The sequence below is a fragment of the Octodon degus genome, unplaced genomic scaffold (genome assembly GCF_000260255.1).
Source record: "Octodon degus isolate 3935 unplaced genomic scaffold, OctDeg1.0 scaffold00098, whole genome shotgun sequence".
Lineage (NCBI taxonomy): Eukaryota > Metazoa > Chordata > Mammalia > Rodentia > Octodontidae > Octodon > Octodon degus.
The window spans coordinates 5,758,315-5,770,396 of record NW_004524674.1 but is presented as its reverse complement, the minus strand read 5'-3'; the positions used below and the strand labels follow the sequence as shown (position 1 = coordinate 5,770,396).

The 12,082-nt window shown below is 46.6% G+C and overlaps 1 protein-coding gene and 1 non-coding gene across 4 annotated transcripts in view; both read left to right on the top strand.

The window, feature by feature from the left end:
- Window positions 1-2,690: 2,690 nt before the first annotated feature.
- The window catches only part of Tmem107 (transmembrane protein 107), a 16,482-nt gene continuing 7,090 nt past the window's right edge, over window positions 2,691-12,082 (top strand). For 2 of the 3 annotated variants that reach the window (XR_002822573.1, XR_002822572.1), the window contains exons 1-5: window positions 2,691-2,888; window positions 3,035-3,102; window positions 3,202-3,302; window positions 3,980-4,076; window positions 4,287-4,375. Coding sequence is in view for 1 of the 3 variants with exons in the window: in XM_004638446.3 (XP_004638503.1) it covers window positions 2,802-2,888; window positions 3,035-3,102; window positions 3,202-3,302; window positions 3,980-4,076; window positions 4,287-4,356 (423 nt within the window). In the remaining 2 variants the exon portion in view is untranslated. Of the gene's footprint in view, window positions 2,889-3,034; window positions 3,103-3,201; window positions 3,303-3,979; window positions 4,077-4,286; window positions 4,464-12,082 lie in introns of those variants that run through there. The other variant, XM_004638446.3, reaches the window with a different exon arrangement.
- LOC111818640 lies at window positions 5,001-5,136 on the top strand. Its single transcript, XR_002822589.1, has one exon. It is a non-coding gene; the product is annotated as a U8 small nucleolar RNA (small nucleolar RNA).

The following is a 12,082-nucleotide window of genomic DNA, read 5'->3' as shown; positions in this document are numbered from 1 at the left end:
AAGGGACTACTGGGTGTTCAGGGTCTCACTACTAGATCTGACTCATCGTGCGTGATCCACCTGTTTACAGTCTCCCCAGAGCTGGGATTACAGGCGCATGCCACCACTCCCAGTAGACCTTCTTTATGCTGTAAATATCTCTTGATTTTACCTATTTTGCTCTATTTTCTTCACAGGGTCCTCCTTGATGCAAGCCCCCAACTGTCCCTTCTAGATAAATCTGTCTTCCTCTTTCACTTTCTGCATAAAATCCATTCTGGATGTTGCAACAAATCATCTGGAATACACACTTGACCATGGCCCACCCCACAGCTGTAAGACCTGACATCACTTGTTTTGCCCATTTACTTATTTATTTAGAGACAAGGTCTCCCTATGTAGTTCAGGCTGGCCTTGAGCTCACTAGGTAGCCCAGGCTGGTCTTGAACTTACTGTGGTCCTCCTGGCCCAGCCTCCAGAGTGCTGGGATTTCAAGCTAAAACCTGTTGGCAACTGGCTCTTTGTCTCTCTGGCTCACTGTGCTCCTCTCCTCCCTTTCCATCACTAGGTGTCAGAAGCACCACCTTCCTTTCTCATCACCAATTCACTGGGCTTATTTCCATGCCCTGATGGTCACACCCTGGACTGTTCTTTTCCCAGTTCTCCACCTGCCTGGCTCTTTCTCTTCCTTCCATTCAGGAAAAGGTTCTTTGAAACTGGGCCATCCATCCTTAAAACTTTGTTTTAGAGAATTTGGCTAAAAATTTGGGAAAATCTCTAGAAGTACGTCCTGGATTTTCCTCAGTGTTGCCCTATGTCACAGCTTCCTTCATCTGGGAAAAACCAGACTTGACAAACTATCACAGTAGGAGCTCAGCCTGGGTTTCCTATTTCCAGAAGAAAATGCATGTAAATTATTGGCAAAGGGAAGAAAAACATGAATTCTCCATTCCTTGTTTTTTATCTATGCCTTGAGAGTGCCACAGGATTGCTACGCTATTCTGTTAGGCATGTACAGGATGCTTATCTCTCACTGTAACATAGGTGTCACCCCTCCATCATTTGTTTTTATTTTTTTGAAACAGGATCTTGCTATGTAGCCCAGGCTCGTCTCAAACTCAGGGCAATCGTCCTACCTAACTCCTGAACCCTGGAATTACAGGTATGTGCCACCACGTCAGACCATCTCTTGCTTATTTGGGGTCTAATGGCAATGAAGTTCACTTCAAAAGAGAAAGACAGTTGTATCCACTGTACTTGTGATTTTGCTTGTTGCTCCTTAGATGAGGGAGGTTTGAAAAAATTTTAGAACTTTGAACAGGTCCAATAGTCAAGACAAGAACCTTCTTTACATCACAGCTAACAAAATGGTTTGGATACTATTTCATTATAAATTTTTAATGAATGAAACTTGGGCTTGTCATTTAGACGGGTTTAACGGTACAGACTGAGGAGTGGTAAGGAGACTGCTTTTTTCGGGAAAGGGTCGCAGGTCCTCTAAGGATGAATTTGACTGCAGTGAATGAGGCGAGAATTTTCTGATCTGTAGAGAAGCCCACAGGTCAGACAGTCGCCCGTAGTAAAAGGTGATGTCCGGGCCTGGGACCCCAAAGCAATAACGACATCAGAGTAGAGTCTGCGCCCCAGCCAGCTGTAAGCCTCCTAGGAACGCAGAGACTATTCCGTTCTTTACCCTCATTCCCAACCCCTCCATTTTCCGATCCTGGTTATCTATTCCGCTCCCCAAAGTTAAATTTCACCCACGCCCTACTTCCAGGGAGCTAGCCGTTTTCTGCACTCTGATAAATCCCTCAACAGACAATTTTTTGGGGGGCAGTCTGAGTCTCTCTCTCTGAGTCTCTCTCCCTCTTTCCTCTCTCCTTTCCCCTCTCTTCTCTCTCTCTCCCCCTCTCCTCCTCCTCTCTCTCCTCTCCCCTCTCCTCTCTGAGTCTCTCTCTCCCTCTTTCCTCCCCCTCCCCTCCTCTCTCTGAGTCTCTCTCCCTCTTTCCTCTCTCCTCTCCTCTCTCTCCCTCCCTCTCTCTCCTTCTCCTCTCTCTCTCCTCTCCCCTCTCCTCTCTGAGTCTCTCTCCCTCTTTCCTCTCTCTCTCCCCTCTCCCCTCTTCTCTCTCTCCCTCTTTCCCCTCCCCCCCCCAAGGTTCAGGTCTGGAATCTCTCAATAAGTAAGGCTCCGGAAAAATCTGTGGCTTCAGATAACCGAGGGACATCACTCGCCTCTCCACCTTCGGTGCCCTTATCTCCTCACGCCAAGGCAGTGAGAAGCTAAAAGGATGAGAAGGACCGGGAGAGTCCAAGCCCTGGACCCGGCGGCGACCTAAGCCGGCGTGGGGGCAACAACTGTCTCGGGTGACTGAGTGCGAAGGGTCATCCTGGACCACACCCGAGTCGCGCGGCTCCAGGCAGCCGCCGTGTTCCCAGCCTGGGGCTGGGTGGTCTTCTGCTCGCCAACACCAACCTCCACCCCCAGGACAGTTTAGGCGGTGCGGGACTTGCCAAGTGCACATTCTTAATCGCTGACAGCCCTGCGAACACAGAAATAGCCCCAGAACATCCTCAACTCGGCTGTAGCTCAAACCACGCAACACACCACGGTTGTTCCGGAAGCGCTTAGTAGTTTGAGAACACTATTCTCGCGAGATTTCAGAGCCCCGCCCCACGCAGTTACCAAGGCAACTGGGCGGAGCCTACGCTAGCGGGACGAGAGGACGGAGGGGGTTTGCGGGTTTGCAGACTTCAAATGTAATCCTTCTTAAACTTCCAGACTGCAGCTTCTACTCCAAGAGGTGCCCCTGTACCCGAAGGCCATGGGTCGGATCTCGGGCCTCGTGCCCTCTCGCTTTCTGACGCTCCTGGCACATCTGGTAGTCGTTATCACCTTATTCTGGTCCCGGGTAAGGAGAGCGTACCGATCCCCTCCAGCCTCTGGCTTCTCTCCTTCTTTGTAGTCCCAGGGTGAGCCCCCTCCCCCAAGTTTTAGCTCAAGTCCTGCAGCCCGCCCTTCTTTTACTTCTTTTTTTCTTTCTGCCTCGTTCCCCAGGACAGCAACATCCTTGCCTGCCTGCCTCTCAGGTTCACCCCCGAGGAGTATCAGAAGCAAGACATTCAGTGAGCCCTTGGGGCAGGGTGGTTTCAGCGAAGAGGTGATGGGGATGGTGGGGTCTTCCAAACCCAGAGAGCCTGATCCAATCCCTTTTTTCTCTACAGGCTGGTAACAGCACTCTCTGTCACCCTGGGCCTCTTTGCAGTGGAGCTGGTCGGTTTCCTCTCAGGAGTTTCCATGTTCAACAGCACCCAGAGTCTCTTCTGTATCCTTCCTGCCCGTCTTCCTTTCCCACACCACCTATTTCCATCACAACTCCCTTCAGCCACCTAACTACTACTTTCTGGCACAGTAGTTTCTGGCCTAGCCGGCAGAGAGAATCAGCTGAGCGATCTCGAGGGCCAAGGATTGTAGCTCAGGGCGAAGTGCCTGCCTGGCAAGCACAAGGCCCTGGGTTAGATTCCTAGTGGTGGGCCGGGGGGGAGGTCTCAGGTCGTGCGGGGAATTTAATACACTCCTCAGACCTTCAAGCCCTGTTAAATGTCACTGGAGACATCACTAGATGTCTTCCAAACAGCTTCCTCCCTTGAGGAGCAAGCAGTCATCAATCTGATAAACACTGTGCTGTGAGAGTGTAAAAATATAAAGTACTATGAGATCTCAGAAGAGACCAAGAGGGTGAGGCACATACATCAGAAAAGGCTTCTGAATTGGGAATTGTGGATCAGGAGGATCAGGGCACCAGAGCTTGATTCCAGCAAAGTGTTAGCAAGTCTGTGCACCACCCGAAGGGCCCCGGGTGGTTCCTGGCTATGGGGTGGGGGGCCTAAAACTCAGATGACAGGGTTGCTGCTCACTCCGACCCTAACTCTACCACTGGTCTTTTCAGGCCCATTATTACCTGTGGATCCAAAGACTTTCCTTCACTCTAGTGTTTCCAAGCCATTGGGGCTCACTGTAGCGCTTCTGTGGCCCTATCCTTCTTCATATTCGAGCGTTGGGAGTGTACCACGTACTGGTACATTTTTGTCTTCTGCAGGTGCGGTAGCACTCCTTATCTGGGAATGGAGAGGGAAGGTTTACCCCAAATCTGAAGGTTTCCCCACTCAGCTCTTTCTCCCCTCCATAGGTGATATACCAGATCCACCCTTATCACACTCCCCTGTACTTTGGAAGTGGGGGTCTCTGGTTTGGAAATTGGGGTACTTATATTGGAAGAGACTCTAAACCCATCACCTACTTTCCACAGTGCCCTCCCAGCTATCACTGAAGTGGCATTATTCGTCGCTGTCTTTGGGCTGAAAAAGAAACCTTTCTAATTATCTTCATGGCGGGAAGGTAGGGACGAAGTCGGGAGGGAACCGGGAGCTGCTTACCATCCTGGAAGAAAGGATGGGCTTCTGTCGGCGCCCATTTCTCTCCACCCCCACCCGCACCCCCTCCCGCACCCTTCCCTCCCCCTCCCCCTCCCCCGAGACTTTCTGGTAGAGGGTGGTAATGTTGGGGCGATTGTCTCTTGAATCTGGGATTAGCGTTTTACTTATGTTTTATAATAAATATATTTTATAGTAAGGCCAAGTCTTACAATTTCATAGGACGATTAGGGTCAAACTGCTGGACGAAAAAAAAATCTGCTTATCAGCTCTATGAACTGTAAAATAATTATATCGCTTCTATTTTGATTTTTACGGTAGGCAGCCGGCGACAGGAAGTGGGCGGAGATATGTAAATAAGCGCTGCGCCTTGCGCTCCTAGCGAGACTTGAGGCATTCTGGGAGAGAATGTTTCCCATTTTTGGCAGCTGAATGGATAATAAAGCCATTTTAAAGGTTTACGAATAAATAATGCGTTAAGAGTGGAAGAACGCTAATTAACAGTTGGTGGAAAGAATGTGTTATATAATCACCCTCTCTTTTAGAGGAATCTTCACTTCTGAGTAGGAAACGGCTTCAAAAATACATTATCGTCAGGTGGGATAATCCTTACCTGTACCTCCTTTTTGGAGGGCAGATAGAAAATGATGATTGGAGCATCGCATGACACGTGATTAATGTGCTGCGTGGTCAGGACTTGCAACACCCTGGCTGCTCCTGTCTGATTCTCCCTGACGATCAAACTTGTTTTTATTTGTTCACAAGGAGTTAAGGAATATGTTAAAAAATATAGTATTTCGTTTTGGTGTTTTCTGGTCAGATAAGATCTGATCTTGCTGGGGTGAAGAACTTAAGTTGTGGTATTTTACCTTTTGCTTTATGAAACATAATGCATATCAAAGTTGCTGTTTATGTCAGTACATGATGGGGGAAAAAGAAGGCATCTACTTTTCGGAATGAGATACCCGCTGGGGAGATAGATTAGCAGAAAAAGCGGTTACCTGGGAAGGAAAGGGTTCTGAGCTCAGTCACTGGTACCACAAGAGAAAAAAAACCAGAATAATATGCCTCATTATGGAAACTTTGCTAGATTGAGTCGTAGATCTGATGAGCGCGCCTATGTTCCTGCATGCCTGTGTTGTAAAGCATGTTTTTATAGGAAGCTATTAAACCACATAAATGCTAATATACAAACAACGTGCCATTAGATGAGTAGTCTCAGGTTGAATGTGTGTTTGCGATGTTCATTTGCCAAAGGTAGATAGAAGTATTGCTTCTAACAGACCAGTTTCAGGTTCCTGCAGTACGGAGCCAATTGACCAGAGGAAGCAATGTGGGGAGGCAGATGGATGCATTTTGCTGGCTACATCCGTGCTTTCATAGGGAAGGTCTCCTGCTGCACCTACTGACATGGGAAAATTATATTCTCCAAGAATTTTATGGGCTGGTTGTTAAAGAGGGCCATTAAAAATTACATAAGTCAGGTATGATGCCGCATACCTGTAACCCCAGCTGTCAGAAGGCTGAGACAGGAAGATAACCATCATGTTGAAGGCCAGCCTGAATTACACGGCTGGTCGTTGTGGTGCAAATCTGTAATCTCAGCGCTTTAGGAAGCAGAGGTAGGATAGCACATTTGAGCACAGCCTAGGAAGGTTAGCAAATTAGTGAGATTGTGTCTCAAAAAAAAAAAGAGAGAAGGGGATGTAGCTTAGTGTGAAGGCCCTGGGTTCAATTCCCAGTACTGCACAATAAATAGTTTGTCACACCTATAATTCCAGCTACTGGGGAAACTGAAGGAGGACGATCACAAATTCAAGGTTAATGTGGGTAATTTAGTGAAACTTTCAAAAAATTGAATGATGTAAATTTACAATCAAGTTTTATATTTGGGCTGGTCAAATAGCTGAGCAAATTAAAGCCCCTGCAAGAGGCCAGGAGGCTGGCTCAGTGGAATAAGTGCTTCCCTGGCAAGCACAAGAGCTTGAGTTCAATCCCCAGTTCCACCAAAAAAATTAAATAAATCGCCTGCAAGTGGGGCCGGGGGCCTGGTCTGCTATGCTGGCCCCACCCCCCAGGGCATGCTGAGACAGCAATTGAGACGGCATGGTGGTGTACGCCTGTATTCCCAGCTTTTAGGAGGCTGTAAACAGGCGAATCACTGAGTCTGATCTAGTAGTGAGATCCTGAACACCCTGTAGACCCTTCCCTAAAAAAAGAATAAAGTTTTATATTTAAGCTGGAAGTACAGCTCAATGGTAGAGTATATATGTAGTATGGTATATCTGAGGCCCTGAGTTCAATCCCCAAAACCATTTTTTTTTTTTTTTTTTTTTTTTTTTTTTTTTTTTTTTTTTTAAGCAGAGTCTCACTATGTAGCCCTGACTTGCCTGGAGAAGACTGAAGCACAGTCTTCACAAGTTTGGGCAACTTACCAAGACGGTTTCAAAAGAATAGTGAAATTTTTAAAAAGTCAAATAGGCTGGGAATGTAGCTCAGTGAGAAGGCATTGGGCTCAATCCCCAGTTCTGGGGGGAAAGTGCGGTTGTCTGTTAACTGTTACATTGTGAATGACACAATCCAAGTAATTTTCCCAGGATTTGAAAACTATTAATCAGATTCAAGATTTAACAAAGAAGTCACTGAGGAACCAGTGAAGTTTCAACATATACCTTCATAGTTTCTTTTTTGTCTTATGCCTGTAAGTAAAAAATAGCCATTATCTCTGTTAGAACTACACTTGTACACAAGATACAGCTCCATTTGTGAAATCAGACACCAGGATGGGATGTACAGTAAAGAGCGTGGCACACTGAGCTAGGGGTGTGGCGCACATCCAGAATTCCAGCACTTACGGAGGTTGAGGAGGGAGGATCACCAATTTGAATTCTGAATGGGCAATTTAGGGAGCCCCTGTCTCAACAGTCAGTCAATAAGGGCTGGAGATGTAGCTCAATGGTAGAGCACCATTGGGTTCAGTCTACCACTACTGAAAAAAAAATTGTACATTTTATTAATCATAAATTCTGGGGTCAGCAATATCCGTGGCACAGTGCCTGCCCGGAAAGCACAAGGTCCTGAGTTCAACTCCCAGTACCAAAAAAATGATAAATTCTGTACCATTATACTTTTTATAAAAGTAGAATTATTTCCTTCTTTTAGGGGGAGAGGTGTTTGTTAAAACATTTACCTTGGCAATCCACAAGGGTCCCCTTCTGTCCTTCTCTCAGAAGCTTTCTTACCCTCAATAAATAGATTCTGCTAAAAAAAAAAAAAAAAAAAAAAAGGCTGGGGAGATAGCTCAGCCAGCTTAAGTGCCTGCTTGGCAAGTCAAGGTCCTGAGTTTGATTCCTGGTACTGAAAAAAAAAAAAAAAAAAAAAAAAAAAAAGAAAGAAAGAAAGAAAGAAAGAAAAAAAAAATTACCTACACATACCTGACCTACTATCCTAAGAAACTACTACTGCTCACTAATGCCCTTCTTTTTTGTGTATGTGCGGGTGTGTGTGTGTGTGTGTATGCACATGACAGTTTCATTATGCAGTTCAGGCTAGCCTTGAACTCACTTTGTGACCCAGGCTGGCCTTGAACCTCCAGTGATTTTCTTGCTCCTGCTTCCCAATTTTGGGAATACAGGCATGTATCACCATGCCCAGCCCCTAATGGCCTTCTTTTTCCCAAATTCAGAGAAGTTCTCAGAATTCCATTTGGTCTTTTTTTAGCATTTAGTATGTTGACCACTCCCCCTGCTGCAATGGCTCCTATTTAGATGTTTGCCATCCTCCCAAAAAATACCTAATGTGCCCCCAGGTGGGGCTTTTCACAGGTGAGTCTAGATTGCATGAGCACCAATGAAGGGTGTGACACCTGGATTAGTCCCCTACATGGATTAGTATAGTTCTAGGGTGGCTGAAGGATGGGGGAAGCCCTATCCTGACTGGGTGGCACCAATCAGTCAGTTTGTAGCTTGATGGAATACAAAGGGACAGAAAGAAGGTAGGACTGCTGCCCTGTGGTGGACCGTTTATTCTCTGCCAAGCCACCTTGCCTTGGAGCCAGCCAATTATGGGCTGCAACTGATACAATGAACATTTTCTTCTTTAACTTCTGGGTGCAACAAAGACAAGTAAAACACCTTCTTTCTTGGTTACTTTTGTCTCTTTGCTGAGACAAGATACCTGACACCCAAACTTAAGGAAGGAAAGATTGATTTTTAGCTCACAGTTTGTGGAGGTTTTACTCCATAATCAGCTGGCTCCAAGACAGGGTGGGATGGCACAGGGAGAGCAGTTTGAGGTGGGAGAAGATAGCACAATCAGCAAGAACAAAAGGCAGGGCGGAGGACTGGCCAAATAGCTGAGCGGATTAAAGCACCTGCAAGCAGGCTCAGGGCCAGAGCTTTGATCCCCAGGCCTGCCAAGCTGGCCTCACCTGTGCTGAGACTGCAGTTGAGACTGGGTGTGGTGGCACACGACTGTAATACCAGCTCTTGGGAGGCTGTAAACAGGTGGATCACTACGAGTCTGATCTAGTAGTAAGACCCTGAACACCCCTAAAAATAAAAATTAAAAATTAAAAAATAAATGCAGGGCAGAACAAGCCTTTTTTCCTCCCTTACATTGTAAGCAGGCCATCCCACCCCCCAGGACAGGTGTAGCACTCACCGCATTCTCCGTACCCTCCTCTTGCACAGTATGAGAACATTTCCAAAGAGAATCTTGGCTCCCTGAGTCAGTTAAACTTCTAAACTTCCCAAGTTAACACAATGAGGCCAGCCAGATAGCTCAGCGGACTAAAGTGCTTACTTAGGCAGAGTGCAGGGACCAGTGTTTGATACCTGGCAAGCCTTGCCAGCCCCACCCCTGGGGCACACTGAGATGCCAAATGAGACTGGGTGTGGTGGTGCGCGCCTATAATCCCAGCACTTGAGAAGCTGAAAACAGGTGAATCACTGGGAGTCCAATCTATGAAGTGAGACCCACTAGAGCCTGTACTAAATACATTTTTTAAAAAAAATTTTTTAGCTCAATACATGAACCATTACCTTTTATTCAGTTTTTCTCATGTTGGAGTTTGAATGTAGGGCTGGAGGCCTGCTAAGTGAGCTCTCTGCCACTCAGCCCCAACCCCAGCCCTACATACCCCTCTTTTCTGAGCTTTTCTTCCTTTGTTTTGGGAAAAGTAGTTGCCTTCCACTGTTCTGGATGCTTCTCAAATTCATTCAGTATTTGTTTAAATAAAGTGGTATCAGTCCCAAATACGTAGTACTGTACTGGTGTTTTTCGTGTGCTTGCCTCCTAACTGTGGGTGATCATCAGCCTCCTTGCCTGACCTCATTTCTTATCTACTGCCTCACTGAGGATGGAGCCCAAGGCCTCCACGTGCTAGGCGGTGGCTCTGCCATGGAGCCACATCCCTAGTCCCACCTACCTCTTGTCTTCCAATGCCACCTAAACGCTACTGGTTTCCAAATCTCTGCTGTGTGATTGTGGAGCAAAGTTATGGAGCCCGTTAGCCTGCTGGGTTTCCAGTGCATCAGAAGGAGGTTTTCGTTTTATTGTGAAACTTGTGACATTCTAGATATGAGGACTGGCTGCAGTGTTTCAGATCTGCACTGTCCCAGGGCTCCCTGCCACTTGACTCTGGAGTGATGGCTCAAGTCCTCACTTGGTCAGTGATTCAAGGGTTTACAAATCTGCCTCAGAGAGTTCTAGATCTGCCTCTGGTGACCCTTTCCATCAAGGTTCAGGGCCATCATCCACCTTAAAGAGCACTCATATGAACTATATTGAACCTGTTTCTGATTTTCTGTAAAACATGCCTGTGTGTTGCTGGCAGTGGCGGCGGATGCCTGTACCCTTAGGGGCTGAGGTAGGAGGATCAAAACTTCACGGTTAGTCGGGCTAGGGATGTAGCTCAGGGTGAAAGCCCTAGATTCAATCCCAACACTAAACTAACTAAAAACCTACATGTAGGGCTGGTGAGATAGCTCAATGGACTAAGCGCCTGCTTTCCTAGGCACAGGGATCAAGGTTTAATCCCTGGTCCCACATACCCCACCAGCCCTACCCTCGGGGCACATTAAACCTCAAGAAAGTCTGGCCAAGGTGGTGTGTGGAGGATCACTATGAGTCCAAGCTGCGTAGTAAGACTCTGTACCAAATACAAAATGGAAAAAAAAAAAAAAAAAGCACCTACATGTATGTGAGCGGCATTCTTCTGGTCCTAACACACCTAATGTTTGTTTGAGGGGATAATAGGGCTTGAACCCAGGGCCTTAACACTTGGATCACGTCCTTAGCCATTTTATTTTGAGACAGGGTCTTGCCAAATTGTCCCCAGTGGGCTCAAACTTGTGATTTTCCTGTCTCAGCTTCCCAAAATGCCAGGATTTCAGGCCTGTGCCATCAGACCTGGCTCTTGCACCTAACTTTATAACCAAGCACTGGGGATACTGAGCGATAGGCTCAGATCAGTTCACAGCAGTGTCTCACAGGACAATTGAGAGGATTAACTGAGATAATCAAGGTACTGGGGCAGAGAAGTAGCGGGCACCTGACCTATACTGATGGCTCAGTGCCTTTTCCTAGGGTTGATGGGACGTGGGGCCTCTCCCAACATGGTGGCTATATGTTGTTTTTGGCTGTTTAAGGATCACTATGAGTCCGATCTATGTAGTAAGACCCTGTAGATCCTTTACTAAATACATTTAAAAAAAAAAAAAGTTAACCCAATGTATGAAAAAATTACACCTTCCTTTTTATTCAGTTTTCCCTGTGTTGGAGTTTGAACATAGGGCCAGAGGCCTGCTAAGTGAGCTCTCTGCCACTCAGCCCCAGCCCCAGCCCTACATACCCCTCTTTTCTGAGTTTTTCTTTCTTTGTTTTGAACCATTGTTTTTCTGGTAATGGCACCCTCATTTTCACTGGGGAGGCACCCTCTGCATCCTACCAGTCTCTGCTTCAGGGGTAGCCTAGCTCAGGCCTGGCCAATGAAAACATTCATCCACACTGATACCTCACCACACTGATTGGTTTAGACATAAACCTTGATAAACCAGGCTTTCCAGAGAGAAAGCCTAACTAAAATGTTAACTAAAATGGTTAACACAATAGTGCAGCTGCATACTTATGCAGGCCAATGGGAAACACCAGAAAGTCAGCAATAGGAAATACAGAGGATCTGGTGGATAAGGATAGCACTTAAAAGTAAGCCAGGAGAGGGCCAGGGAAATAGCTCAGTAGAATAAGTGCTTGCCTGGCAAGCACAAGGGCCTGAGTTCAATCTCTAGTTCTAAAAAAAAAGTAAGCCAGGAGGTTCTGGACATAGCCTCAAAAGCAAGCACTCCAACAGCTAGTCCCAAGAGCCAAAAGGGAGAGTGATCTATGAGTTCATGGGTGCACAGGTCAATTCAGTGTGGCTCATACAAACACAGGGCATTATGGGGCTTCCGAAGGAAGCAGATTCTATGGGCGACGGGATGAAGAGTGGGTAGACAACAAGTACAGAGGTGCAATGGGATACAAAGGTAACTTCTGATGGTCTGTAGCACACTGGGGTAAATATGATCGACAACAATGAATGTATTGGGACCGGGGAGATAGCTCAGTAGAATAAGTGCTTCCCTGGCAAGCACAAGGCCCTGAGTTCAATCCCTGGTTCTGCCAAAAAAAA